Raw genomic sequence first — 25,304 nt, 5'->3', positions numbered from 1 at the left:
CTGTGTGCTCATCTTTTGAGCCTAAGCATCAGTTTTTGAGAATTTCAATTTTTTTTCATAGGCTACAGCCAGATGGAGCTGATTCTTAGCCTGCGTAATCAGTCAATCTGTTGGCCCTGTATTCTTGTGGGTGCACACATGGTGTAGGGTTGTCACCTGTCCTGTTTTTTAGAAGAGCTGTCCTGGTCAAAACTGCCTGCCTGCTTTTCCAAATTAGGAAACACTGGGCAGGATTTCCTATGATTGATGTGGTGAACTGGAAAGTTGATTTCAGCACTATAGAGGATTCAGGCCCCAGGAACGCACAGGGGGGGGGGGCATGGCTCACTCACAGCACACACAAAATTGCTGCACAATTGGGTGTACTGTGACTTTGTGCATATTGAGGGTAACCTGAGATTCCTTGAGAAAGAGGGGGGGGGAGGTGATCCACCTTATTTATGCTTCTAGTTGCTTTCACCATTTAGAATTCTTTAACACTTTTGTGATGCATAAACTGCAGACAATAAGGCTCACTTACCAATACTGGTCAAATTTGCACATGGGCAGTAACTCGTAGCAACCAATCAGCAATTAGGCTTTGTTCAGACAGCTGTTGGTATAACAATGAAAGCAGAAAAAAAAATGGTTGGTTGCTCTGGATTACTGACCAGAAGCAAATCTGCCCAGTCTTTGCCATCATATTTTCAAACAAAACTGCCTAGCAATGGATCTAATGAGGTTTCAAGGCATGATATTCAGTTATACCATACTTCATAGGTTTGCTTTTAATATTAAAATACAGCTTGTGTTCTCAGTAGCTACTGAGATTATGTTCAATGAGGGGAATAAGCTTTAAGCCCTGAGGAATCAACAGCATGGCGTAGGATTCTTGCTTTCAGCAACAACAAAGCCACCCTGCCCCCACTGCTGCATTTACTGTTTATAGCTTCAGCTGGGGGAGGATTCAGGAAACTATGCTAGAACAGCTGAAGATACCGACAAATCTGTAACTGCAAAACAGATTTTTGTTTTTAATTATAGTTTTTATTGGTTTTCATAAACAAGTACAGGAAAAGATAAGACATAATTAACAAACATGGATGTATGTATATATGATTATGTCAATTACAATTATAATAAAGTGCTCAAAGAAAACAGTAACCACCATGTCATTCTCACATGCAAAACAGGTTTTATAGAATTTATATTGACACAATATGCTTGCGTTATAGACAGGCATTTAAAGACTCACAAGCAAGCGTTCTGCAGCAGGTATTTTGTGGTAGTGGGTAGGATTTATGGGTGCAGTTTGGCAAACAGGCTTCTTTTTCATCCTTACAAGCGAGAATATAGTGTAGTCATGTCAGGACTAGGATTCATAATAAGACAAAGGCCTAACTAGTGGGCCTGCAGACAAAAGGCTCAAAAGTGGATTTAAGTGGAGTCAAAATTTTCAATCATCCAAACACCATTTTGTTTCCGCCAATATAATGCCACATTAATTGATTGTAAATCCTTCCACAATTTGGTGCAAGTTTTACTCCAGATTTGTATAGAGAAATTTGGTACATGTATGGGACCTGTTATCCAAAATGCTCAGGACGTGGAGTTTTCCGGATGACAGATCTTTCCATAATTTGGATCTTCATACTATTAGAAACTCATGTAAACATTAAATAAACCCAATAGGCTGACTTTGCTTCCAATAAGGATTAATTATATCTTTGTCAGGATAATGTACAATCTACTGTTTTATTATTACAGAGAAAAGGTAAATCATTTTAACCAATTTGGATTATTTAGATACAATGGAGTCTATGGGAGATTATTCGTGGATTTAGGGCTGCATTCCACAGGTTTTTTTCGCCGGATCATGGCCGGGGACAAAGCGCAGGAGGCAAGTCGGATATAGTCACAGGCTTCAAAACATAATGGGACTCAGTCACAGGTAAAAACTACATGGTTAGACGGTTGGATGAAGACGCTGCTTTCTGCATTCGTGTCGTATGTAATGTTGTTTTACGTGAGACTTTTCAAATCCAATTATATTTTGACACCTGTGATTGCATCAGACTTGCCGCTTGCGTTTCGTTGCCGTGCACCGACCAGCCCTAAGGCTTTTGATTTATTGATGTTCTTTTAATGATTATATAATTATTACAATATTGAAGTGGGGTAGATTTTGCCTTTAAATTCATACTTCCTTTATGAAACCAACATTGGTTACTTGATTTCATAATTGTCTGAAATACAGGCATGACATAGTAATTTAAGCAACCAATTCATATTGTCTCTATAATAATAAATCAGCTCCTTGCACAACTGACAAAGCATAAAGCCATGTTTGTGACGAAGCAATCCTACTAGGTTTTTAAAGAACTAACCCATAAAAAATGAATATGGCTAAAAATAATTTTTTTTATATACTGAACCAGCCTTAAGGTTCAGTATCTCGATAGTAGTACTGATACAGGGCTTCAAAGTTGCCACAGGATTTCTTATCTTGGATTAGTAGTGTCAGTGACACGCACATGCTCAGTGAACTTTGAGCGGCTGTTGGGACGCCAAGCTTAGGGGTCATCGCAAGTCATCAGGCAGAAGATGAGGTTGGTCTGTCATATAAGCTGATGCTACAAGGCTGATTATTAAATTGAGGGAAATTGCCCTTTTCTGAGCTGCTATGTACCAATGATCTCAATTATTTAATAAGCCCATTAATGTGACAAATAAATGATATATTCAGGATATTGTGCTTCGTTACCTAAACTCAATAACTGACAGCAGCACAAAGCATGTGTAGCTAAAGGGCTGTGGTACAGAAGCCCCAAACATAATGTACAACATTCCTGGCCTACTTCTTTAGTTAAGCTTTAGTTCTCCTTTAATGAACAAGTTTGCTTTTATGTAACCCTGTGAAAAAATTCCAAATCCTCTTCTGTTGTGTTATTTATGCAAAAATACTTCACTTGTAATAAATAAAATGTATCTTCCATTATCTTGGAATCTACAATCACAGCAAGTAGCCAGTTGTTATAGGGAGGAGGGATGTGAGGAGTGTGGTGACAATGTAAAAAATTTAAATGATTTGCTATGCCAAAGAGATGGTGAGGGCAATATATCAATGACAAATTAAATATTTAAATAATCAAGTACACATAAAAAATCTATTTGGGTTTCATGTTCATACAGTTTTTATTTATGAGTAACAGATCACCTTAAAAGGGGTGGTTTACTTTAAGTAGGTCTTTATTTTTTATATGTTTCTGAATTATTTGACCTCTTCTTCTTTCCAGCTTTTGAATGTGGGTCACTGACCCCACTAGCCAAAAAGCTATTGTTCTATAAGGCTACAATGTTATTGTTATTTTTTATTACTTATCTTTCTACTCGGGTCTTCTCCTGTCCATATTCCAGTATCTAATCTAAACCATTATTTCATTATAATCCAATCTCATTATTTTCTGTAGGTGCTGAACAATATGTTTGATCTATTGGTAGACCTCGTGGATTGGCTTTGGGCATCCTAACTCTAAGGGGTCCAGGTCCTATGTCTGGTATTTTATTGCAGTTACAGGTACAGGGCTGTCTAGCTGTATTGATGGCAGTCATTCATGATACAACTTTCAGTTTTCTTTGTACTTGCACTTAAATATGATGTTTTGTGACAATCTCCAGTGAGGATACCAAATAGGTTTTTTTAAAAAACTTAGAAGTTCCCTTACACAGTTGTATTGGTTCCCGTCTACGCCAAAAATAGCCATGGTAAAACTTCAACTCCCAACACAGGCGGGGGGATTGGCAGCCCCGAACCTTTTTCTATACTACCTGGCAGCAAGGCTGATCATAGCAAAGTGGTGGATGACCTTATCTCTAGACAACCCTGCTACTCGTCTAGAGGCCCAAACTATAGGATCCTACGAGGAAATTAAAAAGCTCCTTTATAGAGGATGCCAATATACATTAAAAGTGACGCCACCTATGAGAGAAATAGTATGGGCCTGGAATACGCCTCATGGTCTACTTCCAAAACCAGTAGTTTACTGCTCGGAACTCACTCCCATATGGTGCAATCCCAAACTACCGCACATGCAAACCATCGCAGACCCCCAAGCTTGGGCCTCTTGTGGCATCAAGTATATGGGAGATATTATGGTGGAAGGTAAACTGATGGATTTTGCACAGCTTAAAGCTAAATACGACTTACCCAATAAAATGTTTTTCAGGTTCCTTCAGCTTCGGCATGCCACACAATCCCAATTTAAGGGAGTACGGGTAACAACCGAGCCCACTCAAATAGAAGTAAGAGCCCTAACTAATACGCATGTGAAAAGTTTGTCTGGTTTTTATGCCATTCTAATAACGGCGGGGAAATCCCCACTGGGCAAGTTACTGGGGAAATGGCAAAATGACATTCCTGAATTGGACACTGAGACATGGAAGGAGATTCTGGATTCCATTTTTGACCATATAGTAGCGTCCAGAGATAAAATGATACAATATAAAGTCTTACATAGAGCATATCTTACTCCGAATATACTGGCTAAAATGTCACCATCCCAGGTTGATGAATTCCCCCGTTGTCACCTTTCCCCAGCAAACTTTATCCACATGGTATGGTCCTGTACTAAGATACTGGCGTTTTGGAGGGATGTAGCACAGTATATTTCCGACATGATGGATGAATATCCACTTGTAGTAGAGCCCCTTGGAATGCTGCTGAACCACGTATCTGACCTAGCCCCAACAATAGCAGAAAAAGCATTAATCTCCATAATGTTCGCTCATGCCCGCAAATCCATTACCTTAAAATGGAAAGCAGACTTAGCCCCAACTATACGATTCTGGGAATCCCTGATCATTTCTGCAGTACCGTTATACAAACTTCTTTATACAAGAAGGGGCTGCCCGGCGAAATTTAAAAAAATTTGGTCCCCATGGACGGACATTCATGAGAATCCGGTTTGAGGACCTAAGCACCCACCCTAGCATCCCCCACAAATGTGAAATGGATGGTACACCTGTTTCTCTTGGAACCTTAGGCACTATAGATAGAGCTTGACAAGTACATAATGAAGTAAAGCACGAGTTGAGTTAGATTGTTTTGATAGGTTTATTGGTATGGAGATACAGCAACATACATCAGTTTATTGAAGGTATACTGTATAGTGGAATAAAATAAAAAAGTCCTAGGTTGATGTATAATGTAATGGTCTAAAATGCTTATTGATTGTACTCTTGTAAACCTGCTTCTTGACTGTGTTTCTGTACTTTATTTCAATAAAGCTTTGATAAAAAAAAAAAAAATGATGTATTGTATATGTAAGATTATCTCTCTTACAACTCCTCCTTCAGAACTCAAACAAATGAATAAAATCATAAACTAGGATGTGAATCACTGTATAATCATATATAAAATGTGTGAGTTTTTATTGCTATAAGGCAGGGGTCCCCAACATTCAAATATAAAAAGAGTTTGGGAGCAACACAAGCATAAAAAAGATTTTCGTGGGTGTCAACTAAGGTATGTGGTTGACTATTTTATAGCCCCTTTGTGGACTGGTGGCTCTGTTTGGCAGTTCACCTTGTTTTTATGAAATCACACCTTGCCTCCAACCAGGAATTCAAAAATAAGCACCTGCTTTGAGGCCACTGGGAGCAACATCTATGGGGTTGGGTAGCAGCATGTTGCTCACAAGCCACTGGATGGGAATCACTGGTATAGGGTATAAATCAGAGTAGACTTTATTAAGGGGTAATTATAATCAAAACTATAAGTAGATTATAAGACTACTTGCCTAGGTTTTTGACTGCATTTCCATATTAAAAAGTTGCAGTAAGTCTGTGGCAAATCTGTTCAGGGGGCCTGGGTGTTTGTCTACCACAGGAAGCACTAGGTTTTGTTTTGTGGAACACCCACTGTTGTCCGCACAGTTTGCATCACACATGACAATATCCTTGCATTTGGCATAAAAGGTAGGGCCGCCCTATGTTAATGATCATTTTGGAATCAGCCACACTTTAAAGTGGAGGTTCTTTTACACACACACTACAAAAAAGAAACATGCTGTTTATCTGGTTATTCCAGAAATAAGTGCATACTACACATACAGTGTAAAAGATCACTTTGAGACTGCAAATTCATCATTTTATTGATATGGTAACTGCACGCTTACAACACTTTACATTCATTTATAAAAACAGGGCTTTTACAATAATTTCCCAGTGTTTTATTCTTTGTACAGACTTGGAATAAAAATAGAGTTGCTGCCTATCCCGTAAAAATGACAATTGAACACAATGTTATTAATAGGGAAAAAAGATAAATATATTGAAAGGCCGGTATTTTTTTCCAGAAAAGGTGGCAGCCCTATATAAATGTGAAATACTGTCCTTTCTGGCCATATATGTTATAAAAAAATATGAACACATCCTCTGGAGTCTTTATGCCTATTACAGTAGTCAAATTATCATTAAAAACTGCCAGCATGTAGTCCCCATTCAGACATTGTTTTTAGTCTGGTCTAAAAATGTGTAATTTTGTCTCACTATTTTGTAGTTCTGATGACAATAACACTGAATCTGATTTTATTGCCCCCCTACATCCACAATTTCTGGGGCATCCACTGAACCAACTTCCTGTTTTATGCAATTTTACCAGTTTCTTCAACCAAATCACCAGTAGCAAGCACAAGCAGATCACACTACACAGAAAATAATTCTTATAATTATGTTGCTAGTTGAAGGTCATGGAAGTGCAGCTACACTTCATAATGGGCTTCATATACATTATCAAATGTTCTCTTATGTCCATGTCCAAAGTCAGACAGAGATCACAATAGTGAAGTAAAGAGTGGCTCTGAATCAGGGAAAATTGGATCTTTATCTTTTTATTACCGATATGGGATCGGTTATATGGAAATCCATTATCCAGAAAGCTCCAAACCTTGGCGTGATATAACCCCCTCATTTCACCCCCTCCCCCAGCAGCCTAACAACAGAACAATGGTAAGGTAACCAGATAGTATCTCCCTAACACAAGATAACAGCTCCCTGGTAGATCTAAGAACAGCACTCAATATTAAAATGCAGGGCCCACTGTGACACATTCAGTTACATTGAGTAGAAACAACAGCCTGCCAGAAAGCAGTTCCATCCTAAAGTGTTGGCTCTTTCTGAAACCACATGACCAGGCAAAATGACCCGAGATGCCTACACACTAATATTACAACTAAAAAAAAATACAACTTGCTGATTCAGTAATTACATTTTATATTGTGGATAATTTACAGTGTAAGTGTAATTTAGAAATAAAAATCATGACAAAATCCCGTTAAGTAAAAATCCGTTATCCGGAAAATCCCAGGTCCAGAGCATTGTGGATAACAGGTCCCATACCTCTACCACCTTAAAGGACAGGTGAAAAAAAAAACCCGTACCCCCCCACCCCATGTAGACCCCCTCCCTCCAAGCCAACTGCCCCCTGGGGAAATGCCCCATACTTTATACTTACCCCTCGTCGCAGATTCTGTCAGCGGACTTCACAGCATCCATCTTCCGGGTCCTCGGTAAACTGACTGAAAGATTGGTGTCAGCACATGCGCAGTTGGAGCAATTTGCCCGTTTCCAACAACTGTGCATGCGCCAAAATTGACGGAGATGGCCTATCTCCCAGTCAGTTTACAGAGGACCCGGAAGATGGCTGCCGTGAAGTCAGATGCTAGAATCTGCGACAAGGGGTGAGTATAAAGTATGGGGCATTTCCCCTGGGGCGGGCAGTTAGCCTGGGGGGAGGAGGGTCTACTGGGGGTGTACAGGGTTTTTTTTTCTTCAGTGTTTCCGTCTCCTTTAAGGGGCAGATTGGCCCCGTGCCTAAAGTCTTTGTGTACTATACAGTAGTACAGAACATTAGTAGAGCAATAGTTTTAAAAATATATATATATTTTAGCAATGGTAGCAGTATCGTTTGTTTTTTTTAAGGTTGATGGATCTGTGCCATAGGGCTGCCACCTCACCCCTTTAAAACCGAACACATGAAATACACAGCCTGCAGGTCTAATTATGCACGGCTGTACATAGATCAGTTGTCTGCAGCATGCAGCTAAATGAATTGTTAATTAGCCATGCAGGCTGTAGATTTCATATGTTCAGTTTTAAAGGGGGGAGGTGGCAACCCTAGTGCAATAATTTAAGAGGCTGCATAGCCCAAATGTGGGATTAGACCTATGGTCAAATATTGAGTTTGATCATGGCAAAGCCACGTGTTCTATGACCATCCCTTTCAATGAGAAATCCCAGTATGAACCATGTGTAGTAATAGTGACAGATTTACTAAAAAGAACATTGTAATATGAATACAACAATAAACAGGGGAGTGTGGAAGGTTTGCAAAAGTAAATGTAAGAACAAATTCCTACGAACCAGCGTTTCTGCAATTGTTTAGCTGTTATAGCGCCTTTTACCAACGTTCTTGATTATGAAATAATTTACTTATTTTTATTTGTCCTGCAGCGTGAATAAAAAACCCGGACACCGTTTGCAACCCAACAATCTGAATGAAGTTACTGTTTTAGCAGACTTTTGCGCTGCCGCCATTAGTTGTATTATTTATGGCAATTCCCAAATTCCACCCCCTCACGGTATAAGCAAATATCGAGAATAGTTTCGAGTAACAAATAAGAAAGTCTGCGAGATAGGCACAAAGCATTGCTAAGCAAGTTACTGTAAAACCATTTTAAACACACACGGATACATAACCACGTTTCTCGTCTGGCCACCCAGCCCTAAAATGGCGCCTAACCTCTTGCCTTGTTCTTTGTTCATAAGCGCCTGCAGTGACAAAGACAGATCCGCCCAGCGGCAATATTTAGCCAATACCAGCAAACATTCCTCAAGAAGCGGTCAGGCGACCAAGCCGTCATGGCTCCTCCTCTTAAATGAATCCATTTGTAAAATACGAGTGTACGCTTTGGTTATGATTTAATAATCAACAAAAATGCAAATATACCCTGTAATATTTTTTAACACACTAATCGAATACAGTTGGGGTGCATTCCTAATTCACCCGCATTGCTCTGGCTTGTTTTATTTAAATAATGTACTATAGTTCAAATGGTATCGCCCAAACGATAATGAAAGGAATTATTCATGACGTGGGCGGGGTTATGTTTCGTTTAAAAGACCAAGTTCCGCAGCTAGCTGCGCACTTCGCATTCGGCTTCTAAGTGGTGTTGACTTGTTTGAAGATCAATAAACGTAAGTTTATTTTATATATTTAATGTGTACGTTGATTGTGTGGCCTTTGTTGCCTAAAATACAACGTGGTAGCTGAAATGTGGCCAACTATGCATTTGCTTGAAATGCCGGCTTAAAATTGTTCGCATCAGATACTGTCATTCTTCTGCTTTCACGGTAAAACAGGCATGCGTTTATATGTGGCTTTAGTCGATGTCCGGAGGGGGGGATGTGATTTATGTTATATATTTATTTTTTAAATGTGAAGAATATTAGTCATTCGTTCACGTGTAGTTTTTTAAAAAATTAAAAGTCCATAAACCAAAGGGTTAATGGCGGATGCATATTCTAGCTTTTACCTGGAAATTACCCAGGAAATGGCCCACTCCTCGTTCTCTTAGTGAGTGACGTCATGCGCGCATTTTTCCCGCCTTCTATTGTGCCTGTGCGGCAAGATTTCCATCTATGCCACGTGGTGTCGGCCATCTTGGGAAAGATTTTTCATGTGGTTGTCTCTTTCAGGTCTCGTCATGTCTGATGAAGGAAAACTCTTTATCGGTGGTCTGAATTTTGACACCAATGAGGAAAGCTTGGAGCAAGTGTTTAGCAAATATGGGCAGATCTCTGAAGGTACATTTTATTTTTTTTTTGAATCTGTTAATACGTACGACTCTTAAAGTAAAGATCTGGATGTATTTCTCCTACTAAAGCAACATTTAATTGCAGTTGTTGTGGTGAAGGATCGGGAAACAAAGAGATCAAGAGGATTTGGCTTTGTCACATTTGAGAATCCTGATGATGCCAAGGATGCTATGATGGCAATGAATGGGAAGGTACATACACAAGTTCCAGAATCTTGAATATAATGCACGATCTTTAGTCTAGAATTGCCAGGGGTTGGAATTTACAGGCAGGCATTGTTCTGCCCTACCTTGTTTAGTATTTGTCTTACACCATTGGCTCTATCCTGTACTTACTACTAGGAATACTTTCAGACTGTACAATAATTCTGAGGGCGTTATTTGCCTATGCCTATATAATATCTCTTGGGCTAAACTACCTTGACATTTACCTATAAATTTGACTAAAGCATTACTCATTTGGCTCATTTTTTAGAATGTCCTTTCTGCCATAAAAAATCTGGTGAACTATTGCTTGGTCAAAGCACTGTTTAAATGTATAATGCTGTAGAGGATTTATGGCTGACCTGGCTGCTGCCTTCCCTGTTTGCAGCACTCCTAGAAATAAATCCTACTTAAAGTTTAACATGCAGGCTAAAAATCCTCCCAACAGTGCAGCGACTGACCTCCGGCTTAAGAAGTCTGGTCAGGAGATAGTGGCACGCACACTTAGGATAAAGCTGAGGGCATGGCTTAATTTTGCCCTATTTGAGATATGGCACAACTGGAAGAGATTCATTATGGGTTTTTTTTTTTTTTAAATGCTTTAATATAGTTAATTGTGCTGGGAGGTAGAGGGGGGGCTTTTTTTTTTTTTTTTTTTTTTTGACAAGCTTCAAATTCTTAGTCTGCTGCTGTCATTTTAAAGGCTAAACTGTATGCTTAATCTAGCAATCTGTTAAATGTAAAATTTTTTTTTTTCCCTTGATTTTTAGGCTGTAGATGGCCGTCAAATCCGCGTTGATCAGGCTGGCAAGTCTTCTGGTGATAGAAGAGGTGGTTACAGAGGTGGCTCTTCTGGAGGCAGAGGCTTCTTCCGTGGAGGCAGAGGCCGAGGTTTGTAACTTTAATACGTGCAGGCACACTGAACCTCGGTCTGTGATGTACAGACTGGAAAACTGAAGTTTAAACTGCATCTCTTACCCATTGGTGTTTGTACAGCTCCTACATCAGTGTTGAATTTACAGACGGCCCCATAGCCTTGAAACTGCTATTTTAGGCTTTGCGCTTTAGATGCACTTTTCTTCCCCTTTAAGTGGTTGTTCACCTTTGAGATAATCTTGTATGATCAGTACGATGTAGAGTGATAATCTGATACAATTTTTTTGTTAAAGGTTTTTTGAGTAATTTATCTTTTTAATCAACAGTTCTTCAATTTGCATTTTAAAGGGAAACTGGCATAGGAAAATAATTTTCCGTTAATAGTGCTGCTCCAGCAGAATTTTGCACTGAAATCCATTTCTCAAGAGCAAACATATATATAATGTCTAGCCCCATGTCGGATTTAAAAATTGAATATAAAAAAAATCGATGGATTTCAGTGCAGAAGTCTGCTGGAGTAGCACTATTAACTGATGCGTTTTGAAAAAACATGTTTTCTGATGACAGGATCCCTTTAAGCAATCTGGTAGCTAAGGTCCAAATTCCCCTAGCAATCATGCATTGAAGAAGAAGCTGGAATAGAAAGATGAGTAATACACAGTAACAATAACTGTAGCATTACAGAGCATTTGCTTTTTAGATGGGGGTCAGCGACAGCCATTTGAAAGCTGTAGAGTCAGAAGAAAAAGGCCAATTGAAAAGTTGCTTAGAAGTGACCATTCTATAACATAGTAAAAGTTACCTTAAAGGTATAACACCCATTTAGGGGACTCCTAATCACACTATGTAATGCATACTCTAGCTGGTCTGTATTGCCCCAGAAGAGGCTTAATCTATTTCCTACACTAAGAGCTGGACATGTGGTGGTTTTTAGTTGCCTTGTAAGATTTTGTTTATATGAATACCATTTTGTAGGTGGTGGAGACAGAGGATATGGAAGCAGCCGTTTTGATAACAGAAGTGGAGGTTATGGCGGTAGCAGTGGATCCAGGGACTATTATAGCAGGTAAGAAGTTTGTTTTGGTTTTTTTTTTATTTCCTCCTGTTTAAAGACTTTGAAGCACTTAATCTTTATTCTGACATGTTATGTCTTAGTGGCAGGAGTCAAGGCAGCTATGGTGATCGTGCTGGAGGTTCCTACAGAGATAGCTACGACAGTTATGGTAAGTGTGTGAGGGGAAGTTGTTGGTGGTGGGGGAGGCAAGGGTGGTATGTCAGCTGTGGACTTCGTCTTCCCATCCATTGATGGCTGTTAAACTTCTCACCATGGCTATTAAACTTCTCAGATGCCTCTAATGCATGTGTTCGGTCCTGGCTACAGGCAATAAGTGTTGGGTAGACATAGCTGGGAAGGGTATTTAGTACCAGATTAGGGGAGGTGATGCTGGAATCTGTGCCTTTACAACTCTGCCTGCTTCTTGTCCTCAGCTACACACGAGTAAAATCCATTCCTGACTCAAGATCGTCCTTCCAATGGCTGTATTTATAAAGATTTTTGGAGCTTCGCCGAATCGTTTGTGTAGTATATCTACTTGTGTTCACTTTTTTTTTTTTAATAGACAGTTAGCCTGACAGCTTCTCTAATTTGTTGGACAGCTGTGTCTCAAAGACTTTAATCTTTGGACACCTAATCTCATTCTTAAAGTTAATGTGTTCTGCAGGGATATTCCTATCCTACTATGCTGTTCCATTCAGGCTGATCAGGTGGGATTGCTTGCCTTTCTGGTTAAGTAGTGCTGGGAAGTAACTTCCTAAGCGGATAGGTGCTGTTAGGAGAGAAACAGAGAACCACCTGTGTTAGTAGCAGACTGCTAGGAGCACCTATGATGATAATAGCAGACTGTTAGGCTTGTCCTGTAGCATTTTCTCAAGAACTTTAAGCTGCTGTATTTTTGGGTTACATGAAGTTAATTTTATGTGAAGTCCACTTAAAATTTCAATCCTTTAGTGTAACAAGGCAGGGCAGAGCCTGGGTGCGCTGTATATAGTGGCTACACCTCCTTGATACATAAAGTGAATAGTGTTCGTCTCTCTCCAGTAAAATGTCAGAAGTTCTTAAAATGTTTGTTTATATTGTCAGTTTTTTTTTTTACTAAAACATGCAACTATTGTACTGAAGTGGCAAAGGAATTGTATTCTACTTTCGATTGGCTTCACGAAGCCTATTAAAAAACCAATGTGAAAAGAATTGCGCTCCTGACGTTTAACTTCTGCACAACATGGATTTATCTTATGCTAGATGGGGTCCACAAATATGAGGGCTAGTGGGTTTCTTAAAGGGGAACTTGTTAGAAACGTACTAAATTGTAGTGGATAATTCAAGTGGTTCACAAGTTAAGTGTACCCTTGTATTTTCTGACTGCAAACACCTGGGCTCCCTTGGGTCATGCTGGTTTTTTAGCATGAGTCAAAAAATACTAAAGCGTGTTTGCAGTAAGGAAACTAAGTGCGGACACAAACTGCTTTTGTCAAACTTGGCCCTATTATGATGTTGCTAGAATATGGGTACATGTTTAGTCAGTTGGTGCTTAACCACATTTTTTCTAATGGGCACTTGTGGATTGTGAAAACTGCAACAACTAGTTATGATCCAGCTGTACACTTAAATGTTAGGTGGGTGGTGTGCACTATTGCCTTCCCTAGTAAATCTCACCATAACGCATGGTAAAATATATATTTAAACCCAACCTCATACTTTATCCTGTGAGGAGGGCAGATATAGAACTGTCTGGTCTCAAACTCCCTAGTTCATAATGTGACCGTTTTTGTAAACACAAATGATGTCACTGGGTGGGAAGTTGGGACAGTATGTTACTAAGTTTAGACAGAACAATACTGTTACCTTCTAAGAATCCTCTGCTAGAGTACCGAAGAGGCAGTCTCCTTGGAAAATGAAGTTTGTGCCTCCTGTGAAACCTGAGACGAAAGCTGCTCTTGGCTAGTTCATTTGTGGAATTAGTCCAGTAATTCGAGGTAACTCTTTTGCTCCTGTCCACGTCCCTCCTCCTTGAGCTCATTAACTTTTTTTTTTGTGCTTGTGAAATGTATTACTACTCCCAGAAACTTTTAAATATGAACCTTGGGTCTTCAGATCCAACTGATCTCTGCTTTAGTTCCACTTGAATCAAATAGCCGTTCATGTGCTCAATGTCTTTATATATTTTTTTTAATTCACTTTTTTGTGGAAACAAAGTAAGACGCTTGGCAGTGCCCTGTAACTTAACTAAATGGCCAAAAAAGCAACCGCCCAAGAAATTGACACATCAGCACCAAATTCACACTTGTCCTCATTCTGCTTTCTGGTTAGCTTTTCTGATTTGACAACTAATCAAATTATGTTTTACAGGCTGACTAGATCCATATTAGGAATGACGTTGGAATAGTTACCTTAAACTGAACCACTTGCAACAGTCTTACCACAATCTGCAAGGTGTGTATTGGCATTGCGATTTTTGTATTGAACCTGTCTAAGCACTTTTTTTAATACTTTTTTAATTTTTTTTTTTTTAGGAGCGGGCTGTTCACTCGAAGACAGTCTTACTAGGACGTGGCTTGAAAACTGCAAGTTTATATATGGATCAAAACTTTAGAGTATCTAAAAGTTTAACCCTCTTGCTCTCCCTAATAAAAAAAATCTAAACCTTATTTGCAAGTCTTGTTTCTAAAGGTCTCATGTTTTGAAACAAAGTAACTTAGTCACCTCATCATCTAAGCTTGTTATATAGCAGTTTGTTGGTGCTGCATGTTTAGGATATATGCATTTTAGAGGGTCCTTAACTCAAAAGTAAATGCTTATGGGGAAATTCTATCGAAAGTGGATGTTTTACAAAACTGCAATTTTACCTATGAAAACTGCCATTTGTTAGAACTCACTAACTCTATGAACAAGACGAGCAAAGCTACTAGTAGCAGCTACAAAATAGACAATAGTGGTGGCTTTGAAGGCACTGTTTTAGCAGAGGCAATTCTCCATTAGTAGCCACAAAAAGCTGCTAGTTCTGGTGGCATATTTTAGGCAAAGGGCACATAGCAGTTTAGTATTAGAATGTTGACGCATACTGAAGGGGTAATTTTTTTTTTATTGAAAAAATACGTTTAGTTTTAAATATACTTTTACAGTGGTACATTTTAAAATAACAAGTTAAGTATAAAAGTTGGCTTAACATGGCTGGACATTTTTCTATTTGGCCAAAACAACAATCTTGAAGCTGGTGTGAATGGATGTTAAATATATAAATATAATAGCTGCAAAGTAGGTTGCTGTGAATGGACTTTACCGGCCACAATGGCTTAGGGCAGCAAACTGGGTGGACACCATCCCAGCTACATCAGACTGAACTAAATGGCGATCCAGAAACTGCAGCAGAAGGGTTAGACAAGTGGGGATGAGTTGGATATGTTAGTAGATTGGGGTGCCAGTGGCCTACGGGTGCAAGACTTTGAAATCCGGCCAAGTTTATAGAAACATTTTGTACAGCCTCTTTTACATTGAACTGTACTTTTACAGTGCAGATATAAATTTTGTATATGGGCAAGGGCTGACTTTCTTTTGCCAGGTATCCTTTCTGGGGACATCTTTTTTGGTAAACTGCAACTGGTCATAAATCATTTTATATGAAATGGTTTTATTTGCATAGCTAAAGTACCTTCATTGTGTGTGGTTGGTTTTTTTTTTTTTTTGCACTATTAGTAATTAACTGAAAAAATATTAAGGAGAGGGTGGGTTACCAGGCAAGTTCACAAAAGTACTACAAATCAAGTGTGGTTGGGTTCCTGCTGGATGGTGGCTTCTTTTCAGAAGATCCACATTTCCCAGATTTTCAAAGTGGGGAAACTTCTTCCCAGGTATGGGAGTTTGGAATGAAGCTCTACCCATGTACAAAGTAAGGATGCACCGAATCCACTATTTTAGGACCCCTGGATCCTAATTTGCATATGCAAATTAGGGGTGGGAAGGGGAAAACATTCTTTACTTCCTTGTTTTGTGACAAAGTCACGCGATTTCCCTTTCTGCCCCTAATTTGGATAGGCAAAAGTGATAAGGCGGCTCCTGTAGTTTCCACTTAAGGTAATGACTACCCTTGCTTGAAGGAAAATGTTACCCCCAAAATAAATACTTAAAGGGGAAGGAAACCTCGTCGGCGCTAACCCCCTCCCCCCTGGCCTACCCCTCCCGCTGGGCAAATGCCCCTAACTTGTTACTTACCCTTCTGCGCAGGTCCAGTCCAGGGAGTTCACAGGCGACATCTTCCACGCGATCTTCCTTTGACCGGCGCATGCGCAGTAGGATCGTTTCGCCGGTACGATCTACTGCGCATGCGCGTGACTTTTGGCGCATGCGCAGTAGATCCGTACCGGCGAAATGCTCCTACTGCGCATGCGCCAAAACGCCAGTCAAAGGAGGAAGAAGATTGTGTGGAAGAAGTCGCCTGTGAACTCCCTGGACTGGACCTGCGCAGAAGGGTAAGTAACAAGTTAGGGGCATTTGCCCAGCGGGAGGGGTAGGCCAGGAGGGAGGGGGGGCAATACACGGGAGGGGGGTTAGCGCCGACGAGGTTTCCTTCCCCTTTAAGCAACAAACTGGAATATAGGTATATGTATGCAATCTGTTATCCAGAAAGCTCGGTTACGAAAAGGCAATCTCCCATAGACTCCATTATAATCAAATTATCTAACTTTTTAAAAATGATTTCCTTTTTCTCTGTAATATTAAAATAGTACTTGATCCAAACTAATTAATCCTTGTTGGAAGCAAAACCAGCCTATTGGGTTTAATGTTTACAGTTGTGAAAAGTTTGTGAACCCCTCAATTCTTTGGAGTTTTGTTAATCATTGGCTGAGCTTTCAAAATAGTTACTTCCTTTTAATATATAAAATACCTTATGGAAACAGTGGTATTTCAGCAGTCACATAAAAACATGAAGTTTATTGGATTAACAGAAAATATGCATCATAAAATTAGGTGCATACATTTTTGCACCCCAACAGAGATATTACATCCATAATTAGTTGAGCCTTCTTTTGCAAATGTCTGTTTTGATCAGTGTCTGGATGGTGGTATTTCAGTGCAGACGTAGTTTGTCATCTTTCACCTCTGGAGGCAGGACTGAATAAAGCTGTGGACTCCTGGCCCCTCCTCCTGTATATATGGGCTGGCTCCACCTCTTCTCAGTTTTTTTTGTCCTGCCTCTGAGGTAAAGGACAGCACATCAGACATCTCATCAACATGTTAATTAAATTAATTTGGATCACCTACTACATATAAGACTGTTTTTCAGTACTTCTGCAGCAAGCAGATAGCTTAGCTGTAAGGGGCCATAGATCAATGCAGAGCTGTCATAGGCCACAACCTGATGGGGTACGCTGAGTTAACCCGTTCATTGAAACAGGTTGTAAAGGAGCCTCAGGACTGGGTGAGTCTACAGGGGCACGGAGACATTACCCCTAAGAAAATAGGGGCTAAAGTCTCAACACCCTGCCTAGACCAACTACGGGGAAAACAAGGGACAGAGTCCTATTTAACCGTCTCGAGCTGGGTGTACTCTGCACATTACAATCGGTAAAGCATGCAGTCAATTAAAAAAGGGGAGCAATCTAACCGTGGTAATTACTGCTTAGTAGGAATCTAGGCAGCGCCTCACTACCCTCATTACGAGTGGTTGCTAGGCAACGGAGCACACAGAATAATCGCAGCAAACTTCGCGCCATTTTCCTATAGAGGCGCTCTGATGTCAGAGAAATATCGATCCAACTTCCTCCATAGTACACGAGCAGCCCGCATGAACGGGGGTACAAATCAGATGATACGGAGTCTTTGCAAACTACAGGGACATTTTGCTCAATTGCCAGCTTACTAGAAGGCGGGCAATATCAGTTCCAGTACTAAGCTGTGGGGGTGCATTCTAATAGACGCATGATGGAAAAGGCAGACTCGCTAGCAGATTTAAGGGCAGAAATACAGCTAGTAAAGAAGGCATAGAAGCCAAACAAACTACCCAAATGCAAAAAGTGCAAGCACTCTTTAAAGGAACAGTAATGTCAAAAAATAAAAGTGTTATAAAGTAATAAAAATATAATGCAGTGTTGCCCTGCACTGGTAAAACTGTTGTGTTTGCTTCAGAAACACTACTATTGTTTATATAAATAAGCTGCTGTGTAGCAATGAGGGGCAGCCATTCAAATGAGAAAAGGCTCAGGTTACACAGCAGATAGCAAATAAGCTCTGTCTGTCTAATGGTGTTATCTGTTATGCATTAGTTAACCTGTGCCATATAGCTGTTTTTCAATTTCCGCCATTGCTCCACAGCAGCTTGTTTATATGAACTATAGTAGTGTTTCTGAAGCAAACACATCGGTTTTACCAGTGCAGGGCAACACTACATTATATTTTCATTACTTTAAAACACTTAATTTTTTTGTTGTTACTGTTCCTTTAAGAAAATCTGAAAGGAACTACTGTTTTGATTGTAAGCCCAGTTCAAAAGCATCTGAGGTACAGGGGGCACCCATACTGTCTCCACAATTTATGCCATCATTAACAGCAGAGGGACCTACCTCAGCCCCCAGTACTGTGGTGAGGAGGTCCTCTCCAGGGCCTATTCTATTGCCACCCACATCACCAACTTCCCCACAGTCAGATGCAGCTGAAGCTGCCACAGATACACCCCACCCATCACCTAGCCATCCGACCCAAGTACCATCTCAATTTGGAGAATTTCTACAGTGGTTTATGAGTACTGTTCAACCACCCCCACCTACAACTTCAGTAATTACACACGGCCAATTAACCCTAAACCAGGCATGTCCAAAGTGCGGCCCGGGGGCCAATTACAGCCCATTTTCAAATTTACACTGGCCCTCAGTCTCCATCATGAAATTAATAATAGTGAGGCCCCCCAGCACAGTGCGATCAGGAATCCCATAGCAGTGATATTTGGGCACATTAGTGAAATGATCTGCCACTTGGTCTATACTGCTACCTATGTGCTGAAGGTGTTAGCAATTGACACTTACTGGCACGTAGAGACGCGCTGTTTTCGCATACTTCTTTAGGGCTGAAAGTGTCAATAGACGTACTGACGTGCCAGTACAGTGAACTAAAGAAGTATGGCGTCACTACGTGCCAGTACGTGTCTATTGCTAACACCTTCAGCAAACAGGCAGCAGTATAGACCAAGTGGCAGATCATTTCACTAATGTGCCCAAATATCACTGCTACGATTACTCGATTCCTGAAATTTAATGTTAATGGTTCAAAGAATGTCGGGCTGAATGGTCACCTCACCAAATCTGGCCCTCGTTGCAAGAAGTCTGGGCAACAGACAAAGAAGCATAGAGCTCCCATTAACCTGGACTCCTCTTCAGAATCAGAGGATGGATTGCAGGATCCTCTTCTAGGAAGAGACACCTCAGATCAAAGACAGTCCACTACAGATTCGGACTCTGAGGATGAACACACTTAAACCTCTAACCCTGAGATATTAAAAAGATTTTACTTACCGGAAAATTATTTTCTAGTAGGCCTGAACTGTCGGTGCCAGTCCCACCCAGGCTGATTTTAGTATGGGCTACGGGACCTCTTTCTCGCTATCTACTCTATCTGTTGTCTCTTGGTCTTCTTTCTGACTATACTGTCTCCACTAACTGAGCTTTACAAAACAACTGAGGTGGAGCCAGCCCATATATACAGGAGGAAGGGCCAGGAGTCAACAGCTTTATTCTGTCCTGCCTCCAGAGGTGAAGGATGAAAAATCCCACTATGTCTACACTGACTGGAGGGCCGACTAGAAAAGGATTTTCCGGTAAGTAAAAATTCCTTTTTCTATAGTGGCCCTCCTGTCAGTGCAGACGTTGTGGGTTATGTCATCTTTCACCTCTGGAGGCAGGACAGAAGATTGCTTTTTCCTGGTCTTTCCCCTTGTATATATGGTCTGGCTACATCTTCTCTACTCAGTTCTTTTGTCCTGCCTCGGAGGTGAAGGACAGCTTCAGTTATTATTTTATTAATTATTTGTTTATTTTATTGAATTCATCTATATCCAAACACAGCTATAACCAGCACATGCACAGCATAGGGACATGCAGAGCTGTCCGAGTGAGTGTTGAGATGGAGAATGGACTAGGAATAATGGAGTAAGCTGTTCTGAGCAGCCATTGTGACACGCAGAGCTGTCCTATTAACGGCAGATAGGGTACGCAGAGCTACCCAACTCAATACTATATAATACACAACCTACAGGTAATAAAAAGGAAAAATGGCTACTAGACCATACAGTTTATAGCAGAGTAGCTAAGGCCAAGGCTACCTGACAATGCACCACAGGATACAAAGGGGACTCGAGGTAAACAGGGAACTAATATAGATATGCCCATTGTGGCTTGTGATCCTCTGGAAGTCGCACAATAAGAGATCGCCACGGTAAGAATAGTCACCAGGCAGAATAGGCGCCGGGATTCAGTTCACGTCATCCGCGAAAGACGCACTGACGTCATGACGGAGCGCTGTAAACACGCTGTGAGCATCTTGTTGGAAAAGCACCTAACTAAAGAATAAGTCTCTATTGAATGATTGCCTTCAAGCTTATTGAATTTGCCTGCAGTGTGCAAGATAATTTGCATTGAGTTAAGAAAACACAGAACTGAGGAATAGGTCTATATTACCTGATTACCTTCCAGCGTATTGGATTTGCCTGCAGTGTGTAAGGTAATTTGTATCTTGTTAGAAAAGCCCCTAACTGATGATTAGGTCCATATTACCTGATTAACTTCCAGCTGATTCCGCTTAATAGATTTACCTGTAGTGTGCAAGATTTTTTGCATCTCATTAAGAAAGCACCTAACTGTCACATTTACTTTACAGTGCTACGCAATATGTTGGCGCTATATAAATACATGTTAATAAAAATAAATAATAACTGAAGAATAGGTATATATTGCCTGATTACCTTACAGCTCATGCAGCTTAATAAATTTGCCTACCGTATACAAGATAATTCATCTAATTAACAGAGGGGAACTTAACTGATAATAGATTCCATTCCCCCTGATAGGACAGAATAACAAACAATCTTAATTAACCCCTATAAGAGTCACCTCCTCCGTCCAGGCACCAGTGTTTTTTTCTTTCCTTCCAGGATAGGACATAGAAACTTTGAAATGTATCGTCTATATTACAAAGGTATAGGGGTTGCAAATATCCTATTACTCCTTTACAGTTATATTTTAATTATATTGCATCTGCAGTTTACCATTTCAAATGAGTGCTTAGAAGTCTGTTATAATGTGTTATTCAAATGATTGCAAATTATCATTGCTGTTACCATTCCAAGGCTGTCCTGCATTCTATTATCTTTACCAGTATAAAACTGGTACTGGTTAGGGAGTATCATTCATACAACATGCATGCAAAATATGGTGAGTATGAGGAGTTTTAAGATATTTACAAGAAACTCACAGCTAAGGGTGCGGTTTACCTTAAGCAGGTATTTTGCAGCATTTGTCATTTGTGTGTCAGTTCCTGTAGCGGAAGCTGCTAGACTGTGATTAGGCTGCTAAAGCTACTATGTGTAGCAGATTTAGGGCTCTTACGCATGAGCATTTTTACCTGCGCTCCCCTGCGTTCCGTTTTTTGGCCTTTAGCTGCTGGGGAGCGCAGGAATAGACGCATTTCATTATTTCAAATGGGGCTGTACTCACACAGGCGCGTCTAGCGCCGAACGCAGGAAAAATGCAGCATGTTGCGTCTCAACCTGCGTTTGGTGCCTACACGCGCCTGTGTGAGTACAGCCCCATTTGAAATAATGAAATGCGTCTATTCCTGCGCTCCCCTGCGGCTGAACGCCGAAAAACGGAACGCAGGGGAGAATAGGTAAAAACGCTCATGAGTAAGAGCCCTTACTGGGGTCACATTTACAAAGTTAATATGTGTACTTATGCTCACTTTTCATATATTTTAGGTATCTGGAGAAAGATCTTCCAGGAAAAGAAAGAGAAAATCCAGATATAATATTTGTTCAGGATGTGATCAGCCATTGCCTGAAGATTATTCTCAGTCAAATTGTGAATCATGTATTTCAAGTGGGGACCCAGTAAATAACACTGAACAGTTTGTTAGCTGGTTCAAGAAACTGTTGTCAAAATATTTTGATGAAGTCAGATCAAATATTAATACTCGTATGTCACCTGCTGACATTCTAGAGATTTGTAATCTAGTTTAGAATCTTGATTCAGTTGCTGATAGTGATTCTTCCTCATCAGTACAACACAAATCTAAGGAACAGTTTTATTTATTTCAGGTGGAAAAGACACCCAAATTAAAAAAAAGATTCTAATTGATGTTTCCTATAGATGCTAAGGAGGCACCCTGGGAGGAGCCACTTCAGGTGGATGTTTTGATCGCAAAACTTTCTAAAAAGAACTACAATTCCTGTGGAAGAGTCACCATTTAAAGATCCTTTGGATAGGAAAGCTTATATGGCAGGGATGAAACCTCCAGCAGAGTTAAAAGCACGTTCAAGGATAGTGTCCACTTCTTGGGCAGAAAGATCACAAGTGCATATTTGAGATATCTGCAGAGCAGCCTCTTGGAGTAATGTACATACTTTTGCAAAGTTCTACAAGCTTGACATAGTAGCCTCTCAGAAAGCAGCCTTTAGCAGTACAGTTTGGGTATCGGCCTTGGCAGAGAAATAATGATCCCTATTCCCTCCTTGTGTTTAGCTTGCTAAATCCCAATTGTGATGTGTGCCACCTGTAGGACGTAAAGAAAATCAAAAATTTAGTCTTACCTGAAATTTTCCTTTTCTTTAGTCCGAAAGGCAGCACAATAATCCCTCCCGATAAATTTAAAGTTGTGGTGTGTTTTTATTTAAGAAGCTAGAAAATGAACACTGATGCCTGGAGGAGGTGACTCATAGGGGTTAATTAAGCTTGTTTGTTATTCTGTCCTATCAGGGGGAATGAAATCTATTACCCAATTGTGAAAATTTCAGGTAAGACTACATTTTTGATATCTAATGCTGCACATTTGTAGTCATCATAAACAGTGTTGCAACCTACTCAGCATATTGATACCCAATTGTGAAAATTTCAGGTAAGACTACATTTTTGATATCTAATGCTGCACATTTGTAGTCATCATAAACAGTGTTGCAACCTACTCAGCATATTGATACTGTGTATGCTGTGTAGTTCATTATACTTAAAGGATGCAAGCAACTATTCAGTAAATACCATGTTATACCTGTAGCTTCCCAGCAAGTTTATACTATGCAATCTATAGTCTGCAACAACTCAGTATATTATCTATACAGGAGTAATGTACATACTTTTGCAAAGTTCTACAAGCTTGACATAGTAGCCTCTCAGAAAGCAGCCTTTAGCAGTACAGTTTGGGTATCGGCCTTGGCAGAGAAATAATGATCCCTATTCCCTCCTTGTGTTTAGCTTGCTAAATCCCAATTGTGATGTGTGCCACCTGTAGGACGTAAAGAAAATCAAAAATTTAGTCTTACCTGAAATTTTCCTTTTCTTTAGTCCGAAAGGCAGCACAATAATCCCTCCCGATAAATTTAAAGTTGTGGTGTGTTTTTATTTAAGAAGCTAGAAAATGAACACTGATGCCTGGAGGAGGTGACTCATAGGGGTTAATTAAGCTTGTTTGTTATTCTGTCCTATCAGGGGGAATGAAATCTATTACCCAATTGTGAAAATTTCAGGTAAGACTACATTTTTGATATCTAATGCTGCACATTTGTAGTCATCATAAACAGTGTTGCAACCTACTCAGCATATTGATACTGTGTATGCTGTGTAGTTCATTATACTTAAAGGATGCAAGCAACTATTCAGTAAATACCATGTTATACCTGTAGCTTCCCAGCAAGTTTATACTATGCAATCTATAGTCTGCAACAACTCAGTATATTATCTATACAGCTACTTGGTATATATTTATGCATCCAGTGATCATTATTTTTGATTCACCATTGCTACTATATTGAGATTACTGGGTGTATTAATGTACATTAAGCATGCCATGTTAAGACTATCCCCATTTAATTATGGTGTTCTGTAGTTCTTCATTACTACCGGGTACAATTACTCGGTGTGTATGTATATATATATATATATATATATATATATATATATATATATATATATATATATATATAGATATATAGATATAGATATTTATATACATATGCACTGTGCATATGCAGTCATCATTTTACCATGTGGCAATTACTCAACGTTATACATAATGTATATGTACTGCAAATCATGAAGTATGATATTATGCATATGCAGTTCTACAACAGTTCTAAGGCTATAATTAGTGCAAACACTATACATACATAATCATGTTGCTCCTTGGTTCAGCATTTTCTGCAAATGCATCCAAAGTGGTGCAGGTAATTTTTGTGCAGAACAACTCCAATTATGAGCTATGGCGCTATAAGTAACCATGCAAGGTATTAATACTTTGGTATCTGCAATTAATTATTGTCGTTACAGGTTGCATCTTGCACTTCGATGGTAAATACTATCAATTGTAATTCAATTTATATGCAACAACTTCAGTAAACCAACACTTGGTAAATTGAGCTTATTATTATGCATTCTATATCTGCAAGTAATCTCTTTCATATGCAGATTGTTATACCATATAACAGTTCAGTTGAATATTCCAGTTTCAACTGTTAGTGTATTTATTTTGTAATAAGATGGTACAAAAGTTGTGATACAAGTCTATAGTCATACAGGGTTCTCTGCAGGGATTGATGCTGCAGGTTACTACATTATTAAGACTCTGATAAAATAGCTCAGATATGCCTAGGCATTGTGACAGTAAATTTAAACTAACAATATCTATATTGTGTAATGCTCTTCTACATTGTGTTAGGTCTGATGTTTTTTTTTATTACAGTACCCTACTTAATAAAGGGGGTTGACATTACTTTACTGATCCTGCACATGTAAGCTTCAGCTAATGTTCCAATCCATTTTAGTTTCTTTTAGAGTAGGTACCCCTGTAAGCTCATTCAAAATGGTGCTTTAGAATAGTAAGTTATTTATCAGTATACCAATAATGAGGAAAAACTTCAATACCTGTAGCATGTATATATTATCTTTTTAACTTTCAGCAGATTGATACTTAAGTATCCATGCAACATGCTTTATTTTATGCTACCGCCTTACCCTTTTTACCTTACTGTGCATTTTTCTTTTCAGCTCATTATTATAATGATGCTTCTTGCCGCTGCAGCAAGTAAATATGATGAGCATGAAGACAATGCATCACCTTGTAAT

General features: G+C 39.6%; 1 protein-coding gene across 2 annotated transcripts; it reads left to right on the top strand.

Moving 5' to 3' along the window:
- The first annotated feature begins 9,079 nt into the window (after window positions 1-9,079).
- cirbp.S (cold inducible RNA binding protein S homeolog) lies at window positions 9,080-14,639 on the top strand. 2 transcript variants are annotated; one of them, XM_041572865.1, is made up of 8 exons: window positions 9,080-9,234; window positions 9,736-9,843; window positions 9,940-10,046; window positions 10,829-10,949; window positions 11,910-12,000; window positions 12,090-12,157; window positions 14,341-14,424; window positions 14,505-14,639. In XM_041572865.1, the coding sequence occupies exons 2-7, from the start codon at window positions 9,744-9,746 to the stop codon at window positions 14,343-14,345; spliced, it is 492 nt and encodes a 163-aa protein (XP_041428799.1). In that variant the 5' UTR covers window positions 9,080-9,234; window positions 9,736-9,743; the 3' UTR covers window positions 14,346-14,424; window positions 14,505-14,639.
- Window positions 14,640-25,304: the final 10,665 nt, after the last annotated feature.

The sequence above is a fragment of the Xenopus laevis genome, chromosome 1S (genome assembly GCF_017654675.1).
Source record: "Xenopus laevis strain J_2021 chromosome 1S, Xenopus_laevis_v10.1, whole genome shotgun sequence".
Taxonomy (NCBI): domain Eukaryota; kingdom Metazoa; phylum Chordata; class Amphibia; order Anura; family Pipidae; genus Xenopus; species Xenopus laevis.
This window is presented reverse-complemented; position numbering and strand designations above follow the sequence as displayed.

What these genes read in the sequence shown, in the direction of transcription:
- cirbp.S (XM_041572865.1), top strand. Translation starts at nt 9,744, where the DNA reads ATGTCTGATGAAGGAAAACTCTTTATCGGTGGTCTGAATTTTGACACC. An exon ending in TGATGGCAATGAATGGGAAG is followed by an intron (nt 10,047 to 10,828) that starts GTACATACACAA and finishes CTTGATTTTTAG; the next exon opens with GCTGTAGATGGCCGTCAAAT. An exon ending in CCGTGGAGGCAGAGGCCGAG is followed by an intron (nt 10,950 to 11,909) that starts GTTTGTAACTTT and finishes ACCATTTTGTAG; the next exon opens with GTGGTGGAGACAGAGGATAT.